This window comes from Haliotis cracherodii, unplaced genomic scaffold (assembly GCF_022045235.1).
Source record: "Haliotis cracherodii isolate W230 unplaced genomic scaffold, xgHalCrac1.p SCAF_8, whole genome shotgun sequence".
NCBI lineage: Eukaryota > Metazoa > Mollusca > Gastropoda > Lepetellida > Haliotidae > Haliotis > Haliotis cracherodii.
Window position 1 is genome coordinate 20,779,539 of NW_027266341.1, and position 26,245 is coordinate 20,805,783.

Here is a 26,245-nt window from a genome sequence, read left to right on the forward strand (position 1 = left end):
GGTAGCTGCAGGTGTTATTTTGGAGTGTGTCGAGACCACACGGGAGGAGGGTGGGGAGCAGTGCAGCAAGCAGCACGACACATAATCACCTCAAGTAATTACTTTGCCAGTAGTTACATCTCACAGGAAATATGGCTGTATATATTGTGTTTCTGCCTAGTTCAGCCTCATAAATGGTGTGGTTCTGATGACACGAAAAGTGAGAGGGTAATATTTATGTCCCCTTGAATAAAAATTGAATGGGATATTTTTGTGATGTTTAATTTTGTAATATGACAAAAATATTGTTAGTGTCTGTTGCAAAAAAAGGCAGGTGTTGATAATGACTATTAGCCAGGGCTTTGTTCCACAAAGTGATCTTAGCAATACAGTTGTCGTAACTCCAGTACTTGAACATAGACTTACAATAGTCACAGAGCCATGAACGCTGGGTGGAATGAGGCCCCAAACCAAATTCATGAACTCATCTGTTCTGTGTTCAACAGCACTCTTGTATGTCCTACAGACTTACGATGGTTGTAACATCAGTTAGCACTGTCGTATCTCGTAAGACTTACGATGGTTGTAACATCAGTTAGCACTGTTGTATCTTGTAAGACTTACGATGGTTGTAACATCAGTTAGCACTGTCGTATCTCGTAAGACTTACGATGGTTGTAACATCAGTAAGCACTGTCGTATCTCGTAAGACTTACGATGGTTGTAACATCAGTTAGCACTGTTGTATCTTGTAAGACTTACGATGGTTGTAACATCAGTTAGCACTGTCGTATCTCGTAAGACTTACGATGGTTGTAACTCAGTTAGCACTGTTGTATCTCGCGCAGACTTAAGACAGTGATAATATCACTTTGTGTTATGTGGCCCTGCGGTGGTCGGCTACTCTTCACACTGGAGGGAACAAAGTCACGGTCACATATTTCAATTTGATGTGTTTTCGTCCACTTCAGTATTCAGTGACAAAAAGAACTTTGTTTCCGTTTTCCCCTCAAGTTTGCTACTGTCATATGCATTTTATTGTTTGAAAGTAATTATTTAATATTTAAGATTGGTAAGTGGCTGTTCATTGTATATCTAGCTGTGTATGTAGCCAATCCAATGCAGTGACCCTTGATGTAAGCTCGGCGCGGTATTCACGGTTCAGTCACACATATATCATCAAATAAACATATTCTTTCTCAATCCGGGCTTGTGTAATCTTTGGTGAAATGGGGTATAACATGACGATCAAGATTACAGCACTTATATCATGCATGTGCGTGTGCATGTCTCTCCCTCTGTTTGTACTAGCCCTGTTCATAGTGCTAGCCATCCGAGATAGCAGGCCCAAGTTTAACATCAATACCCTACTCAAACACATTATACTGACTCCAGGGCTTTGTGGGCCAGATCTTGTTTTGTCAACTCAATCCCCAGGCCAGGCAGGGAAACAACAAGTATTTTTGGTATGAAAGGTCAGGGAACAAACAACCGACTTTCTTTTCTCCAACATGAATATGAGGTGAGGTGAGGTGAACTGGGGTTTATCGTCACGTCCAAGATTATTGCACTTATAAAGTCACGTGCATGCACGAGTATGTGTGTGTGTTTGGCTGCTTGTACTAGTCCGGACTGATACCGATTTATAGTGCTAGCACACTGAGATACCATGCCGCAGTTTAACATGAATACCCCACTCAGACTCAGTATACTGACTCCGAGCCAACCAGTCCCTGTTTTAGCCCCTTAATGCCGAGCGCCAGACAGGATAACAACAAGTATCATCTTTTAACGTCTTTTGGTACGACGCGGCTGGGGATCGAATCCCGGACCTTCCGCTCTCCGGGCAGACGCTCTACCATTAGACCACAGAGGCAGTCACATGAATATGAACACAAAGATGAACTGAGAATGCAGAATTTATTCATGATGATTGCACAAGGAAATATCCTGTAGATAACATTTTGTACAAAACGATTCATGACTAAAATGACATCTTGTTAAATATTGACAACAATGATAAAATAATCTAATCAAATGAAATCATAAATTAACAAATATGGTTATGAAATTTGTAATTCAGGTACTCAATCTGTACACATATATACAATAGGGTTAACATTCAGCTGTCTCACTCAAGGCTGAGTTTAGTTAATGCTGTTTCTAGCAATATTTCAGCACATGGCAGGGACACCAGGATTTCACACATTGTATATGTCAGGGATACAAAGCAAGGTCTTCCCCATGACAAGCAAACATTTACATTACCAGGATACCCTACTGTTCTATCTACAAGTGAGTGAGTATTGTTTTGCGCCGCTTTTAGCAATATTCCAGCAATATCATGACAGGGGACACCAGAAATAGGCTTCACACATTGTACCCATGTGGGGAATCGAACCCGGGTCTTTCTCTAGACCTTGTCTCAGAACTGACTGATCAGAAAACATTGTCATCTCAGCCTCTGTATTTTGTATGAAAAGTAGCTGAAATTGGCAGGGCTTGGACCAAAATTGAAATGGTGTTAATTAACTATTATACACAGCATGAGGAAAGGCAGCTTTGTCATAAATGCAGGGCTGCCTTGCAGGTATTAACAAGTATTTCATCACTCGGACCACAACGGTACTCGGATATATAAGAAGTGGTGAGGTGAGGTCAAACATCGCATTTAACGTTGCGTTCAAGATTATTGCATCTCCATAGCAACATACATGCATGTGCATGCGTGTCCGCTTGGGACTCATCTAAACCAGTTTTATAGTGCCAGCCCATCGGTACACCTTGCCACAGTTTTAACATGAGTGAGTGAGTGAGTGAGTGAGTGTGTGAGTTCGATTTAACGCCGCTTTTAACAGTATTCCAGTTATATCACGGCGTGTCAGCCTAATGTGGGAGGAAAGCTCGAAGTGATGCAGGTCTCAGATGTTTACCACTTCAGTGAAACCCACGAGCACGGTATGGTGCTGACAAATCTAGAAACATAATCGGGGCAAACCGGGATTCAAACCCACAATCATAGGTTTCTGGCGTGCCCAAGAGACGCAACTCTGCACAGCGAATCGCGGCACCTTAGACAACTGGGCCACCCGTGCCCCCGTTTTAACATGAATACCCCACTCTGACACATTATACTGACACTGAGCCAACCAAGCCTTGTTTTAGCCCTTTAATGCCGAGCACCAGGCAGGGTAACAACAAGTACTTTATATCTTGGTATGACATGTCTGGGGATCGAGCCATCAACATCCACTCTCTGGGCAGATGCTCTATCCACTAGACCACAGAGGCAGTCTCACAAGGGAAGTGAGTGTATTGGGCTGACTGACCCTTCAACAGTATTTCAGTTATATCACAGCCTGTCAGCTTACAGTGGGGCCAAGGAGTGATGCAGGTTGTAGATGTGTTCAGGTTCTGACAGATCAAGGATAATAATGGTTCCAATCCCATTTTAAGCAGATCCTTGATAAGGGACACAACTCTGCACAGTAGGTAACAGACATTTTAACCACTAGGAAAACACTAACCATGGTTACCAGGTTCTAAATGACATTTTATATTTACAGTTTGATCCATGTTTGTCTCCATGAACATAATGATTATCCAACACTTGTTGTGACAATAAATCATGAAAACAGTGATTTATGTTAAATAAGAATACTGTTAAAACACATGGTCGATATGACGACAAGGTTTCAGGGCTTGTATCATTTAACTCGGTTGTGATACTACATTCATAGAGACCATCCATTGCACACATCATATTATAATTTGTATTCGACAGACCTAACTCTTGAAAAACACTTGCAATGATCTCCCCGCTGTGGCTGTTCAGGGACCATCTGATCTTGTTCCAGAGATACTGGCATGATCATTACTGGTATAGTTCATGAGAAGTCCACATTAGCCAGAGAGACAATCAACCTCCCTGCATCAAAGTGCCTCGTGAAAAGGACATCACTTTGTTCCTCACAAACTCATCACCAGTGTCCTCCCTAAGATGTGACAATGAGGTAACACTCGTGTATCCTGCACAACCAGCTAAACTTCCAGGGACATCAATCTCTCTTCTCCATGTCTCCTGGGTATAGCGACATCTATCCTAATGACTCCTTCCACCAAGGCAGGGTCTCTACAGGGCCCTAGACTGTCACAGGGGAGGACACTCGGGCTGGGGATGGCTGGAGAGTTGCTCGGGCATTTTTGTTCTCTAGTTCTTTCTGAAGTTCCTCTATCTTCTTTTGTAGCTGGGTCTTCAGAACCAGCAGCTCTCGGTTACGGAGGTGAAGTGGTTCCTGTTAGATACATGAAACATGACTGTTACACCCAGGCTGACAACACATACACTTTCTACCCATAGACATTGGCTAGAAATACATTGATACCTGAGTTATGTCAGTTTATCTCACTATCCTGAATATGTCCTCAATGATTATTTAAAAAGGGGTTTTAGGAAATTTTAGAAAACAATAAAGCGGCCAAGGGCACCTACAGGACAAGGCAGGATGGACAACGATAACCTGCAGGAGCAACAAGGATAACCTACAGGGGAAACAAGGATGGCCTACAGGGGTAACAAAGATGGCCTACAGGGGTAACAAGGATGACCTACAGGGGTAACAAGGATGACCTACAGGGGTAACAAGGATGACATACAGGGGTAACAAGGATGACCTACAGGGGTAACAAGGATGACCTACAGGGGCAACAAAGATAACCTACAGGGGCAACAAGGATAACCTAAAGGGACACAAGGGTGACCTAAAGGGGCAACAAGGATAGCCTACAGGAGCAAAAACGATGGCCAACAGGGGCAACAAGGATAACCTAAAGGGACACAAGGGTGACCTAAAGGGGCAACAAGGATAGCCTACAGGAGCAACAAAGATGGCCTACAGGGGCAACAAGGATGGCCTACAGGGGCAACAAGGATAACCCAAAGGGACACAAGGATAGCCTACAGGGGCAACAAGGATGACCTACAGGGGTAACAAGGATGACCTACAGGGGTAACAAGGATGACCTACAGGGGCAACAAAGATAACCTACAGGGGCAACAAGGATAACCTAAAGGGACACAAGGGTGACCTAAAGGGGCAACAAGGATAGCCTACAGGAGCAAAAACGATGGCCAACAGGGGCAACAGGGATAACCTAAAGGGACACAAGGGTGACCTAAAAGGGCAACAAGGATAGCCTACAGGAGCAACAAAGATGGCCTACAGGGGCAACAAGGATGGCCTACAGGGGCAACAAGGATAACCCAAAGGGACACAAGGATAGCCTACAGGGGCAACAAAGATAACCTACAGGGGCACAAGGGTGACCAAAAAGGTCAACAAGGATGGCCTACAGGGGCAACAAGGATGGCTTACAGGGACACAAGGGTGACCTACCTGTGGCCTCATGCGAGGGTTCCAGCGGCAGTAGTACCCCGTCCACAGCTGTATGCGGCGAAGACTGGCGACAGGGAACAGCACATGTTGGTGGAGGTAGGCGGCGTACAACGGGTTGGTGAACTCTTCCAGCTGGCAGTTTATGAAGGACCACAGTGACAGCGTGTTCTCCTTCACACCCTGTTACAACAGTCAACACAAGGTTACAACTACACTGTTGTCACTATAGTGTTCACTCACCCAATAGCAGGAACCAAAACATATTCATTATCAGAGTTCCAACCAGAGTTCACTTCTGAAAAATTCTTGAAATTTAGGATATCATTCCACAATGTTGCCGTGGTTACAGAAAGCACAAATCTGTGATTATTTGTCTCCATACTGGTGTATATACACATCATTATGAAATGTGTTTAGGTGAAGGCCTCATAAGTGTGTCACATGCGTCTGATCCATTTGATTTTTCGCAATAAAATATATTAAATAATCATGATAATAAACGGGTATTAAAAACAATCTTTAAATTATCAAAACTGTCATTAAAATAAAATTGCAAAATATATAGGATATGAATGTTGCTAGCCATTAAGCAATGTGGAAGCACACCTACAATGTTGTACTCATAAACACACAATCATCACCCTTTTCACATTTCAACATGTTCAAATCATCATTTTTTTCTAAAACTATGTTAAAGAAAATGTCTAGCATGGCAGCTGCCTTAACGTTGACTGAAACATCTCTGGACGACTGTCCTCACCTCCTTGTGACGCTGTTGCTCGCAGTTGTAGAGGAAGGTACCAAACAGACAGCTGTACAGGTGGTCCATGATCGTGATCAGGAAGTGCTCATTGAACTCAAACGCGTTGGGGAACTAGAAACAGATAATAATGTTATAGCGGCTGTACAGGTAGTCCATGATCGTGATCAGGAAGTGCTCATTGAACTCAAACGCGTTGGGGAACTAGAAACAGATAATAATGTTATAGCGGCTGTACAGGTAGTCCATGATCGTGATCAGGAAGTGCTCATTGAACTCAAACGCGTTGGGGAACTAGAAACAGATAATAATGTTATAGCGGCTGTACAGGTAGTCCATGATCGTGATCAGGAAGTGCTCATTGAACTCAAACGCGTTGGGGAACTAGAAACAGATAATAATGTTATAGCGGCTGTACAGGTAGTCCATGATCGTGATCAGGAAGTGCTCATTGAACTCAAACGCGTTGGGGAACTAGAAACAGATAATAATGTTATAGCGGCTGTACAGGTAGTCCATGATCGTGATCAGGAAGTGCTCATTGAACTCAAACGCGTCAAACGCGAGATGACATGAAATATGTATTTACGAGATATCTTGTTAAAAAATCTAGAGGATGGAGGGGTATGATTTTAATGTTGGTTTGTTGTTTAACGCCGCACTCAGCAATATTCCAGCTATATGATGGCGGGCTGTAAATAATCGAGTCTGGACCACACAATCCATGGATTGATATCAGGAGCATCGATCCACGCAATTGGGATCGATGACATGCATCAACCAAGTCTACCCCGGAATCTTCACGGGAAGTATGATTTTAATGGGAACTCTTTAGCAAGAAACAAAAGTCACCTGAAGGTATCCGTTGAAAAAGTGGCAATGCAAATTTTCAAGCTGTACCCCGATTTGGTCAATATCTTATCAGTTATTACCATATTTCCTCAATTAAATGCTGGGTTCCATTTAAATGCTGGGCCTTGAACAAACGATTGGGTCTTGATTGAAGGCTGGGTAGTTTTTATACATGGAATTCTCTCAATTACTTAATTTGAGATTAAAAGCCAGGTGTAAAGAATGTCCAAGCGTAAATAAGCGCGCGCGTGTGTGTGTGTGTGTGTGTGTGTGTGTCTGTGTCTGTGTGTGTCTGTGTGTTTCTCTGTGTGTGTGTGTGTTTAACATGAATACCCCCATCCGACACAGTGTACTGACTTTGAGCCGACCAGTCATGTTTTAGCTACAGTGTTTACCTGTTGTGTCATCTGCCAGACACAGTCGATGAACTGCAGGAACACAGGTGACCTGTCAGCGTCTGAGTGCTTGTCTTCCCCATGACCAACTCGCTGCAACAGACACAGGATTCCAACTTGACAACATACAGGGAAACACTGCTCCCTCGATCCTGTCAGTCTGGACCCTCTTAGGGGCCAACAATTTGATATTGGGGGCCTTGGATCTCATCAACAAAAACAAAAAGTGCTCGGAAATTCTTGAGCACAATAATTATGCTTCATATTGTTGGAAAAATGAATTGCCTGCCACCAAAATTACATTGTTGAAACTTTTTTTGCTCATAGTTTTATTTGAAAAACATAGCGGGTTTTACACTGCAGCTGAAGAAATATATGGTTTTGCAGCTGCAGCTGAAAAAATATCTGGTTTCAAAACAAAATCAAAGCCCTCTCCCCCAGAATATTAAATGGTCTGTCCTCTTGTCCAAAGCCTCGTTGAGTCAAATTTGATTACATTTTTTAACAATGGATGGATAGATGAGTATGGTTTTTTGCCGCTTTTAGCATTGTTCCAGCAATATCACGGCGGGGGACACCAGAACTGGGCTTCACACATTGTACCCATATCCGGAATCGAACCCGGGTCTTTGGCGTGACGAGCGAACGCTTTAACCACTAGGCTACCCGATCGCCCCTTTTAACAATGGCTGAGGAATGGACAGAAATAGCTGTTAAATATGGCAGCCAAGCAGGCCATGACATATGAATACAAGTGAGCTAAATAACTATGTGGACTTACAGACTTAATAAATGGCTGGTATTGGTCCCGAACATTTCACATACCGGTAATTGTTTTTATACCTCAAATGTCAACATCAACACATCATGTAGATAATCAGTGAGTGAGTGAGTATGGTTTTACGCCACTTTAAGCGATATTTCAGCAATATCACGGTGGGGGACACCAGAAATGGGCTTCGCACATTGTACCCATATCGGGAATCAAACCCGGGTCTTTGGCAAGACGAGCGAACGCTTTAACCAATAGGCTACCCGACTGCCTCCTGTTTACAATGAAATGAACATTGGCAGACATATGCTTGATAAACAGATAAGTTCTGTTGAACAGGCATGAATAACAAATTTCATAAACCAGATGGTTCATTGCACTATGTGCATCATGCATTGAGGAGTTACTAGACACACATCAGCTGCACCTACCTGGGCAAACTTGTGTCCTGCACTGATCCACTCCTTCTCAATGAGCACTTCGAAGCCCAGCACAGTGCGGTAGTATGGGTCCAGCATCAACATCGACAGCCCCGTCAGCTGTAACACAAACATCGTGGTTAGACCTAGTTGACCTGTGTCTCAGTCCAAAAAAACAACACACATGTGGTGGTGAGACCAAGGTGAGGATTGAGTCACAAAAGCAACACATGTCATGGTTAGGCTAATTCACCTGTGTCTCAGTCCACAAGAGCAACACATGTCGTGGTGAGACCGAGGCGAGGTTTGAGTCACAAAAGCAACACACGTCATGGTTAGGCTAATTCACCTGTGTCTCAGTCCACAAAAGCAACACACATGTGGTGGTGAGACCGAGGCGAGTATTCTGTCCACAAAAACACCACACATCATGGTTAGACCTAGTCAACCAAGGTCTCGGTCCACTAAACAACACACATGTCATGGTTAGACCTAGTCAACCTGGGTCAAGGTCTCGGTCCACTAAACACCACACATGTCCTGGTGAGACCTAGTCAACCAGGGTCAAGGTCTCGGTCCACTAAACACCACACATGTCCTGGTGAGATCTAGTCAACCTGGGTCAAGGTCTCGGTCCACTAAACACCACACATGTCAAGATGAGACCTAGTCAACCAGGGTCAAGGTCTCGGTCCACAAAACAACACACATGTCCTGGTTAGACCTAGTCAACCTGGGTCAAGGTCTCGGTCCACTAAACACCACACATGTCCTGGTTAGACCTAGTCAACCTGGGTCAAGGTCTCGGTCCACTAAACACCACACATGTCGTGGTGAGACCTAGTCAAACTGGGTCAAGGTCTCGGTCCACAAAACAACACACATGTCCTGGTTAGACCTAGTCAAACTGGGTCAAGGTCTCGGTCCACAAAACAACACACATGTCCTGGTGAGACTTAGTCAACCTGGGTCAAGGTCTCGGTCCACAAAACAACACACGTCATGGTTAGGCTAATTCACCTGTGTCTCAGTCCACAAAAGCAACACACATGTGGTGGTGAGACCGAGGCGAGTATTCTGTCCACAAAAACACCACACATCATGGTTAGACCTAGTCAACCAAGGTCTCGGTCCACAAAACAACACACATGTCATGGTTAGACCTAGTCAACCTGGGTCTCAGTTGTAACACTAGCAGCAGCACCAAGACTATCACAGGTCTCAGGTGTGTAGATACTGAAGTTACAGTAGTCACAGCACTAAGCCTATCATAGATCTGAGATGTGGGTATTTGAGTTACAGTGTACGGTATAGGTATTTGAGTTACAGGGTATGGTATAGGTATTTGAGTTACACCATATCAGAACTGAGACCAAGTTGTGGAACAAGCTTCTAGGACAATGGTCAAATCATCTGTGGCGAGACTGCATGTTGGTTTGTTTGATGTTTAATGCTGCACTCAGCAATATTCCAGCTATATGACGGCGGTCTGTAAATAATCGAGTCTGGACCCGACAATCCGGTGATTGATGTCATGAGTATCGATCCACGCAATTACAACTAGAGGTCACCTGCGCAGTTCTGTCCCAGCCATCACTACAGTGCACCAGCACCGAGGTTTTATTGCTCTCCACTTTATCGGCGATCCTGACGGCACCGGCCAGAATTTGCTGCAGACAAAAAATGAAGCTATTTACAATAAAAACTAAACTAAAAAAATAATTTCTTCTAACAAGTTTCCACAAATGGAAATGATAAAATTTATGAAGTAAAAGTTTCAGTTCTGATTTCTAAAGCAATTTCAAAAATGGTGTTTATGTTTTTCTTAAATTGTTTGATATTTTTGTGTGTGTGAAGTTGAAAAAGAACAAATCTTTTTACATATTTATATCTTCTTGCACACTTTTATACATGCAATACGACTTATGCACAAAATACTGAAACTTGACTCAACATGTTAAACAAATAAAATAACACATGTTTTTTATGGAAATAACCAAAATTCACACAAATCCTAGTGTGTGTGTGTTTCTATACAAAAGATAAGAGCAGGTTGATTTCAATAAACAGAAGATGATGGTGATGATGATGATGATGATGATGATGATCTCACCTTGATATGCTCTAGCCAGTGTGTTGACTCTATATTTGACAACCAATGAGCCTCATCTATAGTGGGGAAACACACCTCCTTCAACTTACGTAAACTGTAGAAAAAATTCATATACGATTAAGACCAGTTTGAAGATATGACAAAACAAGAACCTGACACTGATACATTGACTAATAAGAATTTTCAGCTACTTGATGAGAAGGCACAGCGAAGAGGCATACGCATGTATTTTGGAGGACATATTGCGGAGCCTTGGTATTAACCGTTGCATAATGAACTGTGCAATCTCGTTTGATCTAGCCGGTCAGAGGACAAGAAATCTGAAGTGAAGTTTGGTTACACACAGCTTTGAACAGTATTCCAGTTATATCATGGCTTGTCAGCTTGATGTGGGAGGAAAGCCCAAAGTGATGCAGGCCTCAGATGTCTAACACTTTGTAGGGGTGAAACGATGCATCAATGTACCGGTGCATTATGAGTTTTCATGTGACGATAAAATACAATACAATTTTGACTGTATCGAAACAAGACGATACACTTGCTAAAATAAATTACTTACTACTCATTTAATGACCCCCCAGCCAAACATATGTGTCTATAGCTGGCTTTCCTTTTGAACTTTCTCTGAAATATTTATGGTCAAGGCAAGACATTTCAACACGATTTGACATAAATATGCGTATTGTGATAGATATTGTATCGTAATTTACGTATGGTGATAAGTAACGTATTGTGACCTTCCTGTATCGTTTCACCCCTACTACCTTGTGGAACCCTAGAGTATGGGTATGGTGCTGACAAACTCAGAAAAATAATTGAGGTGAACAAAGGTTATGGCACGACCCGGTGACACACCTTTCTCTCATAACATGGATGTTGTGGATGTCCAGGAAACTCAGCTCTGCATTCTGATAAGCGTCTTCATTCTCGTAGCCTCCTCCCTTGGCCTGGGAACAACAACAATAGCCATGAAAATACAGAATTAGACAGCTGTGTGTGTGTCAGTGAAATGCATCCCTCTCACCAACTCACTCATACACTCATTCAACTACCAACTCACTCACTCTCTTTGAGGGAACGGACACACATATACCTTGTTAGCCACAGCATTGACTCACTCACTCACTCTCTTTGAGGGAACGGACACACATATACCTTGTTAGCTACAGCATTGACTCACTCACTAACTCACTCACTCACTCACAATGAGGGAACAGACACAGATACCCTGTTAGCTACAGCATTGACTCACTCACTCACTCACTCACTCTCAATGAGGGAACAGACACACAGATACCTTGTTAGCTACAGCATTGACTCACTCACTCTCTTTGAGGGAACGGACACACATATAGCTTGTTAGCTACAGCATTGACTCACTCACTCACTCACTCTCTTTGAGGGAACGGACACACATATACCTTGTTAGCCAAAGCATTGACTCACTCACTCACTCTCTTTGAGGGAACGGACACACATATACCTTGTTAGCTACAGCATTGACTCACTCACTCACTCACAATGAGGGAACAGACACACATATACCTTGTTAGCTACAGCATTGACTCACTCACTCACTCACAATGAAGGAACAGACACACAGATACCTTGTTAGCTACAGCATTGACTCACTCACTCACTCACAATGAGGGAACAGACACACAGATACCTTGTTAGCTACAGCATTGACCCACTCACAATGAAGGAACAGACACACATATACCTTGTTAGCTACAGCATTGACTCACTCACTCACTCACTCACTCACAATGAGGGAACAGACACACAGATACCTTGTTAGCTACAGCATTGACTCACTCACTCACTCACAATGAGGGAACAGACACAGATACCTTGTTAGCTACAGCACTGACTCACTCACTCACTCACAATGAGGGAACAGACACAGATACCTTGTTAGCTACAGCACTGACTCACTCACTCACAATGAGGGAACAGACACAGATACCTTGTTAGCTACAGCACTGACTCACTCACTCACTCACAATGAGGGAACAGACACAGATACCTTGTTAGCTACAGCATTCACTCACTCACTCACTCACTCACTCACTCACAATGAGGGAACAGACACACAGATACCTTGTTAGCTACAGCATTGACTCACTCACTCTCTCACAATGAGGGAACAGACACACAGATACCTTGTTAGCTACAGCATTGACTCACTCACTCACTCACAATGAGGGAACAGACACACACATACCTTGTTGGCTACAGCATTGACACTGGGTCGAGCATCCATGATGAAGAGTTTGTGAGATTGTGCGTTGGCGTCCATGATCATCTGGATGTACCTCTCATCCTCCTTGTTCCTCTTGCCGGCCACGCCCACCATGGGCTGACTGGAGCGTGTGATGGTGGCCTGGCTCTCGGGGTGGATCCAGGACAGAATCTGTAGCCAGGAGTCAGCATGTCAACTCAGAGTGTACTCATATACCATAGAAAGATAGGGAGGTCGCCATACAGGAAATCTCATAAAATGTTGTTGATCACATAACTGCCTCCTACATTACTCACACTGTACTCAATACAAATACATCGGGAGGTTGACATTCAAGAAATCTCACAAACAATATGTACAGATCTCGCCAGGATTGTAAACGTCTCAACAGATGAGAGCGTGAGTAACATGCAAAAATAAACTGATAAAGGGAGGTCACTCACTGGCATTCTCCCTCGGGTACGGAAATTAGCTACAGCACGAATGTCTTCATCATTAGCTGCTGTAGGCATGGCAATCTAGTGGAGTAGGATTGTAAGAGTATGTATATTGTACACATATAAAACACCAAGATACATCATATATATACATCACAATGCGACGAGAAGCAATATCCATCTGAAACAGTAAATAAAGTGAGTGAGTCAGTGAGTATGATTTTACGCCACTTTTAGCAATATTCCAGCAATATCACGGCAGGGACACCAGAAATGGGCTTCACACAATGTACCCATGCCAGGAATTGAACCCGGGTCTTCGGTGGGACAAGCGAACGCTTTAACCACTAGGCTACCAGACCGCCCCTTAAATAAAGTAAAGTGAAGAAGCACTTCATGCCAGAACTACTGAGACTGCCTCAATGACATTAATCTCTTAAGAATAAAATTCATAAGATACATATATGATAGTATAATTAGAAAGTTGGCTTTTCTGCTTATATCCTCCAATGACAAATATGAAATGTTCATATGAACTCTATCAAATCCTCAATGAGATAAACATGTTCAACTTTTTTTAAAACTTGGTTTTAAAATCTGCAGACATCAAAATTGAAATGTGAAAAAAATAAATAAATGAATAGAGGCGTTTGTTTTTTATTACAGGTGGGATGTCATCAAAGCTGCTGACTTGACAGTCCAAATAATCCATGATTTGATGTACTTTTACTCATTGACTTCAGAAAATTGTGTATGAATACAATCTTTGAGTGAACCACTCTATAATCATATAGTGCCAACTGATTTACAGCAATGTGTGTTTACACAAACATCCCCACATCCGAAAACCCCTCTATAAACATACTGGGAACATGAGACAATAACGTACTGATCAAGCTGACATTGCATTGACATAAGGAGCTTAAAAGTAGTTCCCGCTCGGAGGCCTAATTTGCATATTAATCTGACTGATTATTGGATTGGTTTATTGCATCAACAACACTGGCCAGCATATGAAAAAAATATTTACTTTGAACAAATCTATCAAGTATTTAAACACAAAACCAGTTAGTTATGATTTCTTAAATCTCTCTGTAACAGCTGTGTCATTTCTTGGTCGATTTCCCCTGAACTAGTACGTTACCATGGTTACATGAAGCAGCACAAAACATGCATCTATTTACAGACAGACAGATTTATTCAGTAATCAGGCCTCCAGCCCATAATATATGTTGACATAATGTAGATCATACATGCTTATACATACTATGGCGTTATGTTAAGACAAATAGTTTTAGAATACGTTAGAACAGTCATGAGTTACGTATATTCATAACTTTAGATAGAAATAGTCCAATGTGTTTTAAAGTTCTTGTGGAGTTCTATTAACAATAAACTTACAATGGCAGGGTAAGAGTCACAGAGCTCAAATGTTTCATTCAGTCGAACAATCTTCCAACTCTCTGTCGGCAAACCCTGCAATGGAACGAAACAATAACAGAAAGTTATGTAACCATTTCCTGAGATAAACATGAGCGACAATATCTGGAACTTGAGCCTCTACTTAGTAATAACCTCTGACCCCACTAACCTGTCGTTTCAGCTCCATCACAGCATCATAGACTCTCCATCCATCAATACCATAGTCCTCTTTGAAGTCAAAGGCAAAGAATGGCTGCAAAAAAAAGGTGAAGGTTTCTTAAAGGTAGTCATCAAGTCATACAAAGAGGCTGGAAGACCTACAGTTACATGTGGCCTAAGTCTGTCATAATGTAATTCCCTTTCTGCACATGTAAGCAGTAGATCTTGATGACATATCTCACAAACAAACAATTAATGGAGTAAACATTGTACATTATGCTTATTGAGCCTGGTGTGGGGTAGCCTAGTGGTTAAAGTTTTTGCTTATCACACCAAAGGCCCAGGTTTGATTCCCCACATGGGCACGTGATATTGCTAAAGAGGGTAAAAACATACTCACTCATTCATTCATTATGCTTATCATGCTTATTGCACTTGCATTTATCTCATTCAATTAGTTTGTTTGTTGTTTAACGCCGCACTGAGCAATATTCCAGCTAAATGACAGCGGTCTATAAATAATCAAGTTTGGACCAGACAATCCAGTGATTGACATTGATGAGCATCGATCCACGAAATTGGGATATGATGACATGCATCAACCTAGTCAGCAAGCCTGACCACCCGATCCCGTTAGTCCCCTCTAACGTCAAGCATAGTTGCCTTTCACGGCAAGCATAGGTTGCTGAAGACCTATTCTACCCCGGATCTTCACGGGTCAGAGAACAGTACAATTATAAGCAATGACTGTAATTCAAGCTTCCAACATGATCCTATTAAACATATACTTTATACTTTGGTTTTATGTCAAAGTATAAAGCGTGTTTCATCCCTGCGCAAAGAAATCAGTTCCTATAGCTGAACACATACCAGTTTGTTAGTTACGGGGAATGCATACTGTTGAATTTTCTCAAACACCTGACGTCTAGAGTGGTTTTCTTGTTTGTGGGCAAAACGGAGATTCCTTACATCCTGAAAAGAGAATATTATATATGAACCAAATTCTTGACCGGATCAACACGGTGAAGGTCTGACATAACGAGCATGACCTCCATTACTTCCAACACATATTAACCATGTTAACCAACAAATCCATCATCATATCCTTAGAATTCTATTTATTTCAATTAACAGAAATCTTATTTCAAAACATAATAAAAAGATGCCTGCAATGCTCCAATTACCAATTTACTTGAATTTGATTTCCTGTAATTAAATTCCTAACACAGTTTTAATTGTACATGTTTTTGCTTTTAACTGACCTTTCAACATTGTTCGAGATTTCTACTTACCTTGCATAGAATATCAATGCCATAAGAGTTCTCTCCCCTGCTGGAGACGCCCCCTATCTTCTCCACACGACTGATGACACACAGCGGAACGTCAAGGATAAGGGGAGGCTCCTGGAAGAAACATCAAAATGATAGGAGTGAACTCATCATACATAGTTTGTGCCTCATAACTGTGCCTCATATCCTTGCATTCTCCGACTGCCTCCGTGGTGGAGGGTCCGCCCGAAGAGCGGAAGGTCCGGGGTTCGTTTCCCGGCCGCGTCATACCAAAAGATGTTAAAAGATGGTACTTGTTGTTACCCTTCTGGCGCTCGGCATTAAGGGGCTAAAACAAGGACTGGTCGGCTCGGAGTCAGTATACTGTGTCTGAGTGGGGTATTCATGTTAAACTGCAGCATGGTATCTCAGTGAGCTAGCACTATAAATCAGCATCAGTCCGGACTAGTGTAAGCACTTCTTTCAGTGGAATTTAGAAGTTGGAGTGATCTTCTAATACAAGCAGCCACACACACACACGTGCATGCATGTTGCTATATAAGTGCAATAATCTTGGACCTCACCTCACCTTACATTCTCCCTCCCTTAGATTTGTCAGAATTGTAAATTTTACATTAAACAGTATATTTATATACTTATCCTATCTCACACTATGCATTTCTTCCTTCTTCTTTCGATCCTTCTGTGGAAACGGCCTTAAACAAAGTTACCAGCTTCTAAAAACAGTTCACCCAAACACATCCCAGCATCACCATTGTCACCACCAGTAATCATGTGCATAGCGACCTACACGACATGATCACATGACTACCCCTCCCACATCAGTCTCTTTATTAGAGCTAACAGGCTCTAGGAGCTGTGATGTGGGGATGGTAGGGAGGGCATATAGCCTGTGAAATAGGATAAGTATATAAATATATACAATTTAATGTAGAATTTACATATTTTAAAACCTTTCTCACAGTATGCATTTAATGCACGGTTGGACAGTGGTGTGCAGATACCCTAGCCTGTATAGACTACAACTGTGAGATTACACGAGGAAGCTTGTTCTAAAATGTGATACAAATGAAATATTCTGTAACACTAGCTAAACAGTGGATGGAACCCAAAAAGAGATCAGAAATCACAACTGAGTTCATGAGGATCCGAAGTGGAGAAAGTTTATCTGCACTTGAGACAAGCTGGGAGATATTCATACTTGGAACCCATCCTCCCACAAGTTACTAACGTAAAGTTAATATGATACTTGAGGGAAATCCAACAAAAAAAGAGAAAATGTATTCTTATGATACTGAAGGGAAATCCAACAAAAAGAGAAAATGTATTCTTTAAGAACTCAGTACATGTCTCCACCGTGTGGGGATGAGAAAGAGAATGATGTGGCAGGGGTGTCATGTGATCATGTCGTGTTGGTCGCTATCCACGGGATCACAGCGCGTGACCCATTTGTTTGGGTGGCTATGATGCTGGGATGTGCTCAGGTAAATTGTTTTGAGAAACTGGAAACTTTGATCAAGCACATTTCCACAGAAGGATTGAAAGAAGAAGGAAGAAATGCATAGTCTGAGATAGGATAAGTTTAAAAAGCAGGCATTTACATTGGTCTGTACACTTGCGAATCCTGGGGACATTCACTAATAAGTTTGGCATCCCAGGTCTTAAAACTGGGTCACGTGTGGGTGTTTGTACAACAGATATTTTCTGGTTTCATCACGATTCCATTGCTAGCCCACTGAAGATACCATCCTGCAGGTTTAACATGGATACCCCACTCAGACATAGTATACTGACTCCGAGCCGACCTTTTAGCCCCTTAATGCCAGGCAGGGTAACGGCAAATTAACATATTTGGGGAGGACATGACCAGGGGACTTGCCCACCAACCTCAGTATCTGAGATTCAAACTCATGATAAGATCCTTGCTTATAAGTTGAGAGAGAGTGAGTGAGGGTGAGAATATGGTAACATTGGTTTTACACAGCTTTTCACAACATTCCAGCAATAACACGACAGGGGACACCAGAAATGGGCTTCACACATTGTACCAATGTCAGGAATCGAACCCAAGTCTTCGGCATGACAAGCGAATGCTTTAACCACTTGGCTACCCGGCCGGCCCCTTGTTCAACTAAGGGAGAAAACTCTGCACTTTAAACTACAGCATCTTTGATAACTAGGACACTTTTGCCTAAAATGATGCCTAAACAGACAATTACCACAAAAAAACAAATTCTTCCTGGTTGTAACATTATAATAATACATGTATGTAAATATTTGAGCTTCAAACCAGGGTAAAATTGGTTTTATTAGTTTACATATCCACTAACTCTATACATATGGAAAGTTGGAAAACAAATCTACCAGGCACTTTTGTTCTTATTCTGCTGAATGAAAACTTTCATGTTGGCTAACACAATAACGTGCATATAATACAAATAAAGGGATTGACAAGACCAGTTAACAAACACTGTGCAGAGAACAATTACTAAAGAATAATCGGAAATGTCTTTGTCTCCCATGTACCAACCAAGCTTTTCCAAACACTACTAAGAAATAAAAAGACTCTGACCTATAGAATATACTACGCTCATTCTCGTAAGATACCATTTTTACGAAATGAGTGGACTTTCTATGGTATTTGACGCAGCTTTTGAATGATTTGTATAGGAAATGTTTACTTTGAGTGATTTGGTTGTGCAGTCGTGAACAAACAACTCCCGAAACAATGCAACAAAATACCCTTCAAAGAGGACACTGATGGCACAACCAACCATCCAAAGTAAGTCTAGATATCTGTCCAGATAGATTAAACTGACTTCATTTCACCACGCTTATCCTTTTACGTTAAATCAAATTGGAAATTGCGAAAGTGGTCGGTTGCGTCACGCTCATGGGGACCCTCGGACTGTTGAACGGTAGTCGAACATTGTAAATGGATATAGCTCGATTATATAATGTCTGTGGAAGCTCAATACATAACTCATATAGGATGCAAACCAAATTTGATGCGTGTGACTATCTTGTTTGGTTTAATTAAGTGTTTGTTAATATCCCTTGCTCATATGACATTGCTTCAGTTCTGCCTTATAATTGCAAAATGACGTCTCGCAATTTTTTATGAATGAAAAAAGTAGTCCCGGTGTGACAGAGGTCACGGTTATCCAATCAAAACGAATTAAACAAGGTCAACCTTGTACAACACACATGTGACATACGGATTTAGTATCTTACCACCTGTATCTTAACCACGTGGGTAATAAAACTCAGTAACAGACAGTCATTTTTTAATGTTCAATATATCTGTGTGACTTACTCTTTCTGAACTCTTGAAGTAGAGTTTGTAGTTGGTGACAGTCAGTGTGCCTCTCCCTGGCCCACTGTAGGGACATAGATAGGTCACATCGTAGCCTGAAACACACAAAACATAACCAGGACTTTATACATTGTCACAAACACCCTGTACATCATTTTATGGTTGGGCATCATTTTCTAATCATTGCTTATTGGTTGGATTACAGATCCACCTACAATATTTTCGTCAAAAGTGAAGATATTCAAATTTACACTTAAATTACTTATCTAATTATTTCCAAAAATTCAACATTGCATTAATTGTGGTATGTCTATAATAGCACACTAGGGTATTCATTACAAAAAAATATCAACTGGACAAAAACAGTGAAAATTAGTTGAAAAAACAGTGAAAAAGTAATACTGGCACATTCCCTTTAAATACAATCAGGTTGTCCTCTCCAGAAAACATTTTGGCTGTTATAAGGATATGCTTTGGTTGGATTACAAATTGTGATTACTGAATGTTGAAATATAGTGAGTGAGTGAGTATGGTTTTACGCCGCTTTTAGCAATATTCCAGCAATATCACGGCGGGGGACACCACAAATGGGCTTCACACATTGTACCCATGTCGGGAATCGAACCCGGGTCTTCGGCGTGACGAGCGAACGCTTTAACCACTAGGCTACCCGACCACCCCTGTTGAAATATACATCATATTGCAATAAACATATCTTTTGGTAACCAATTATAGCCCTTTGTCTACTAGGGGAACTTAAATCTTAGTGTCATTCTCAGTAGATTTGAGTGTTATTATATGGACCATATTATCATGATAATTAGCCGAGCTAACAGGCTGAACAGAATATTACTAGACTTGTGGCTCTGGATTTGTGGCCAAAGTCAGGGAGCGTGTATAGTGTTACTGTTTACCGGTAATTACCATTTTTTACCAGTAAAATTATGCTTGTAACAGGAAATTCATGTGACTGCCAGTCCCCGTGGACTGGCAAATAACATACCTTATATATCTTTGTTATAGAACAAAGCATCCACAATATTCATATGAGTATATTTTTCGAATAAAGTCAGCTTGTCTGTTACCATCAGGGTTTGTTGCAAGGAAATAACATTTCGCTTTGCTTCGAGGTTAAATATATATTTGTAGCGACTTAGTCTTGAAATATTCAAAAAGAAAAGAGAAATTATGACTGATCTTTGTGTGAATGACGTGTAGATCAAACTAAGTTACTTCAGAGATGACGTCATTGCATTGAACATGATGTTGAAAGAATTAAAACCAGGTAATTTTCACACGTTTTTATTTGTTGAAACTTGGGACTGACAAAAATTAGGGAGGACTGGTAATTTTGAGAGTTGCCAGTGGGAACACTGGTTATATATTCAGAGTGTTCCATAAAACTTTCAGTCTGTAGGCCAAAACATTTCTTAGGGTGTATTTTTCACCAGATATTATAAGCTGAATGCATTGCTTAGTAAGTTAGAGCTTTGAACAGTATTCAAGATATATTACGTTGAGTCAGCTTGATGTGCAAGGAAAGCCCAAAGAGATGCAGGTCTCAGACGTTTACCAGTCTGGTGAAACCCATGAGCACAGATATGGTGCTGACAAACCTAGAACCATAATCAGGCCAAACCGGGATTCGAATCCACGATCAAAGCACAAGGGACCTAACACTGCACAGCGTATTGCGGCGCCTTAGAACACTGGGCCATCCGTGCCCCCTATTGTAAGCTGAAGTCTCTTGACAAAGGAAATCTTAAAATATTCGGGCTGGGACTATTGGCACAACAGGCTGAATATTTCATGTTAAATACCTTTAGCTTCGTGCATAACCTGAAGACCACTTAACATGGTTATCAGACATGGCACATTCTAGCAAAGGCTTTAAGGCTGACGAACAACAAGCTATTTGTTTGATACCAGACCTGAATTTGACAATGTAAATACTCTCAATTCATATCACTATTCACATTTTGCAAATTAATATAGTATATGGATACAACTCATTATGACTATATTGAAACAAATTGTCAATGACAGTGCTCTCAAGTCTGTACATACACATCCCAATAACACAGGTGCAACCATGCATGGCAACACCATAAGTTGGATATTTATTGATCAAATCAATTACATTCCAGCTTTAGATTGTACATTTGTAAGTGTATCTCGTCAACATGTTCCACATCAAATTGATTACATTCCAGCTGTTAGATTGTACTTATATCTCGTCAACATGTTCCAAATAATCAAAAAAATGTTCCAGGACCAAAGCGGAAATTCAATTTGTTCAACCACAAAATCTTTAAGCTGTGTGTCCATATGATTTGTTTGTTTTTTTGGTGTTTAACGCCACATTCAGCAATATTCCAGCTGTATGACGGCGGTCTGTAAATAATTGAGTCTGGACACAGACAATCCAGTGATTGACATCATGAGCATATTAACAACCAGGGCAATATGACAATCATGAATCTTTGTTGTTGTTTGTTTATTGTTTAACAATGCACTCAGCAATATTCCATATATGCGACAATGGGTTTTAATAATCGAGTCTGGAGCAAAAGATCCAGTGATTGCTATTACGAACAACAATCCATGTTGTCCGGCTACAATAACATGCTTTCTACCATGTAACCATGCCTGACCACCTGACCCATTAATGTCCTCTACGTCTTACGACCAACATTCTAATCCTGAATCCCAATGGGTCATGAATCTTTGAATAAAGGTAATGGTGTCTTATGTATGATGCCTGGAACATGAGCATCTGCATCAATGAGATGCCAGTCGGTGACTCTAACCACTAGCCAGAAGTCCCAGTTTAGTAAAATTCTGTTTAGTCTAAAATGATCAGCCAATAAAAAACACTAGTTTGTTTGTCTGTTGTTTAACGCCGCACTCAGCAATATTCCAGCTATATGACGGCTGTCTGGAAATAATCGAGTCTGGACCAGACAATCTAGTGATTGACATCGTGAGCATCGATCTACGCAATTGGGATATGATGACATGCATCAACCAAGTCAGCGAGCCTGACCACCCGATCCCGTTAGTCGCCTTTTACGACAAGCATAGTCGCCTTTTAGGGCAAGCATCAGTGCCTTTTATGGCAAGCATGGGTTGCTGAAGACCTATTCTACCCTGGATCTTCACGGGTCATGGCAACACTAAAAAGTACTGAAAATTATACTACTCCTAAGAGCCAAGTACGGGCTAGTAGATGCAAAGCTTTTGGGTACAGACTGTGACATACATGTACCAGTGTTGATTTCACCAAATACTGTATCAACATGACTGGAGCTCACCTGGATGAGTCGTGTCAACACGGTCAACAGTTGGAAATGTCAACAAAGACAGACACTTTACAAAAGTCAGCATTGAAAATTCAAATATTTTCGGCACAAATATTGAGGATAAAAAATGACACTAAATTCTACAGATTTGATCACGGAAAGAAAAAACACACATGCCAATGTTCAGCTTCCCCAGTCTGGCAATTCATCATGTTCAGAGGAGAACACAGCTAAAACTAGATTTTTGACAGATTATTGAAGGACTTGGTTAAAACACAAACATAAAAACAAGGTTAAACTAGGAAAAACATAGGTTTTGAGACCCACTAATAATAAACTAAACATTTCATTGCTGTTAAAACAAAAATGGCTGAATAATAGCTTCATAGGTCCATTGGTTTATTAGGAGATGCTGATAAGCTCATTTCACATTTCAGTCAAGTGATCTAAAAATATTAGTTACATCTCTATAGAAAGATAAGGAATATTGTCTGAATAATAGCCACAAATAAGTTTTCAATATGGCTTTTATGACATTGGTAGATTTTCAATATGGATGCCATAGTGGCCATATTGAAATTGGGATTTGTGATAAGGAATATTGGCTGATGTTTACCTCGCCCATGGATTTTTTCTCCTTCCAGCAATGGAGGTTCATCACTTTGACCAAACTTAGTGGTATCTTTGAAAACCTGAAATTAGGAAAGATGCATTCATTAATGTACTTCTTCCTTAGGACAGTTCTATAAAGGAGGGCACTTATTCAGAATTCATTGGCACCATACTTTACCATGTTTACAAGTGCCCTGATATTGTACCATTAGTGAGGGCATGCCTATCATCAGTCATGCCAAAGCAGAACTTTTTCAATCCAGCAGCAACAGCTTTGAAAAAGTAACAATTATTATCAAAAGCAAGTGTTTATATATGTAGCTTTACTAAAGCAGACCGAATACACCCATGTATGGGCGTGGAGCGCACCTGTAAAAACAACATACTATGTTCAAAGGATTAGCTGTTAATATGTTGATCGATTGCTCATTGTTATCTAACTCAATGGGTTTTCTTTTTAAAGAACTGTGGACATCATGATCGTAGAGACATATGACAACTAAGTGAAACAAATTTATTGCTGAGAGACGAACACAAGTTATAACATCCCGGAAAGCCATCTATATTTTAAAATATTAGATTGTTACAAAGACACGTGACATCGAATAAGTTTCTTTGAAAACCTTCAGATAGTTGGGATATTCTGCTTTTACGTGAATATATACATAATGCAGCCTTTCCTTCTTCAGTCCTCCAATAATGGTTGCCTCGTGTAGAGTCAAACCAGTCGAAACTATAGTCCATAATAAGCAATTGTGAATCTGCGAAGAAAAACCTGATCCATATTTCAATACTTTCAAACATTGAGTGTTATTTCCCTTTAATGACATAATCGTAATCAAAGAAGATGTTTCAAAGCCCAATGAAGACATCCAAGTGTTTGCAACTTGCCGCTGAATTTAGGCTTAGAAGTAAGCTATACAAGGTAAGATATTCAATATTTAATGAAAACATACCTGAAAACTTACTTTTTCACGAGGCACATTGTAATCAAACTTGACCTGATGAAAATTTTCCACAAGAACAATTTTATGCACCAATGGTGTATCGGTTGCTGTTTATAAACTTCCAGTGTCTAATGTCAAGTGACTGATCACGTTGTGCAGATATTTTTAACTTGACTGTAATGGAGGGGCTCAAAATCATGTGACGGAAACAACAAGGCGTTGGATCCACTCATCTCACTCAGCAAGGCATTATCCTCAAGACATTATTATTAACAAGACATGGTCATTTGACCATCCAAGTGTAAACAGTAAGAAAAGTTCTCAAAGGTAAGACCTAATCTTAGCATATTGGGATTGCTTTGAGTTTGAGACACAAAATCAGAAATAGATCTTAAATGGTGGTTGTAAACACAGTACGCAAGGATAATACTTTTTGACACAGTGCATTTTAATCTTCTGGTACCTGATGTTTTGGAGTATACCCAGGTAGACGTGAAATAGTCACATGAGTGTAACATGAAAGACCTGTAAACAATCAAGCATGGCCGGATAAACCAATGGTAGATATAATAACCAACCCCCGTCCGTCAGGGTATGATGGCACGCTACCAGCCAAGTGACGAGTCCATTCAGTACCCTCTCAAGAAAGGTATTCCTGCAGAAAATACATACATATTATCGCGTGTCATAAACTTACCTTCATCTCCTGTGCTGTTGGGACATTCTCCGAAGACGTGGATGTCGAGGAACATAATGATTTGGACGGTGACCCCGCACTTTCCTTAGAACTGCTACTTGGGGACTCGTTAGGCATGGAGACAGAACGCTCAGATGTTGATATAGAGTCGGAGCTCTGTGTTTTCGACCGTGCTGATGGTGTATCAACATAATCTTGACTTCCTCTTCTATCCATTTTGGACAGAATGAAGGATATTTAAACTATTTTATATATGTTTTGACAGGAAGATAATACTCATCCAACACGGAAGGAAAAGGTTTCCACTTCACCACGCCCTCTAACGGGGAGGTAACTCTATGATATTTATGTTCCATATGAGTGCGGACGTAAAATGTCCCTTTTGGTATGACGAGAGAGAGGGGGTAAGAATTTATTTTGCATTACAGAAATAACATTACATCTCAGCAGCAAATGACATGATGCGGACATGAAAGCTACATAATTTTCAACTAATATCATGCTGATGCTGAACTTGAGTTGTTGTTTTTAAGTTCCGACAATACCATCTACCTCCCTCTCCAGCTCCGCCAATACCATCCACATTCCTCCCCAGCTCCGCCAATACCATCCAGATCCCTCTCCAGCTCCGCCAATACCACCCAATTCCCTCTCCCGCTCCGACAATTCCACCCAATCCCCTCTCCAGTTCCGACAATACCATCTACCTCCTTCTCCCGCTCTGCCAATACCCTTCACATCCCTCAGCTCTGCCTATAAATCCACAACCCACTCCAGATCCGCCAATACAATCCATCTTTCTCTCCAGCTCCAACAATACCATCCACAATCCTCTCACGCTCCGTAAATACCACCCACATTCTCTCTAGCTCCGTCAATACCATCCACCTCTGCCAATACCATCCACATTCCTCTCTACCTCCGACAATGCAATCTGCCTCCCTCTCCAGCTCTGACAATACCATCCACATCCATCAACAGTGGCGTTAACGTTTCTACTGAGACAGTGCGTAATCGTCTCCGAGAGGCTGGTCTCCGGTTACGGAAGGCATGCATTTGCATCCCACTGGCCCGACATCCCAGGCAGGTACGTTAGGATTGGGCGGAAGATCACGTCAACTGTACAGACCAGG

At 41.3% G+C, this 26,245-nt stretch overlaps 1 protein-coding gene across 1 annotated transcript; it reads right to left on the reverse strand.

Annotated features, from left to right (window-relative positions):
• Positions 1-1,937: 1,937 nt before the first annotated feature.
• Positions 1,938-25,423, reverse strand: LOC139449805 (phosphatidylinositol-3,5-bisphosphate 3-phosphatase MTMR2-like). Its single transcript, XM_071231340.1, has 17 exons — positions 25,113-25,423; positions 23,473-23,548; positions 19,555-19,649; positions 16,242-16,352; positions 15,820-15,921; positions 14,960-15,043; positions 14,770-14,844; positions 13,375-13,449; positions 12,914-13,102; positions 11,542-11,633; positions 10,687-10,780; positions 10,145-10,243; positions 8,586-8,693; positions 7,383-7,475; positions 6,136-6,249; positions 5,376-5,555; positions 1,938-4,274 (listed from the first exon to the last, which is right to left on the reverse strand). Exons 1-17 carry the CDS (start codon positions 25,326-25,328, stop codon positions 4,122-4,124), a joined length of 1,956 nt encoding a protein of 651 aa, XP_071087441.1. The 5' UTR covers positions 25,329-25,423; the 3' UTR covers positions 1,938-4,121.
• Between the last annotated feature and the right edge of the window lie 822 nt (positions 25,424-26,245).

Bases quoted from the DNA above. Each gene is read 5' to 3' on its own strand.
- LOC139449805 (XM_071231340.1), bottom strand. From the start codon at position 25,328: ATGGATAGAAGAGGAAGTCAAGATTATGTTGATACACCATCAGCACGG. The intron at 23,549-25,112 runs GTAAGTTTATGA...TCCTAATTTCAG, and splicing joins CAACAGCACAGGAGATGAAG to GTTTTCAAAGATACCACTAA. The intron at 19,650-23,472 runs GTAAACATCAGC...TGTGTGTTTCAG, and splicing joins AGAAAAAATCCATGGGCGAG to GCTACGATGTGACCTATCTA.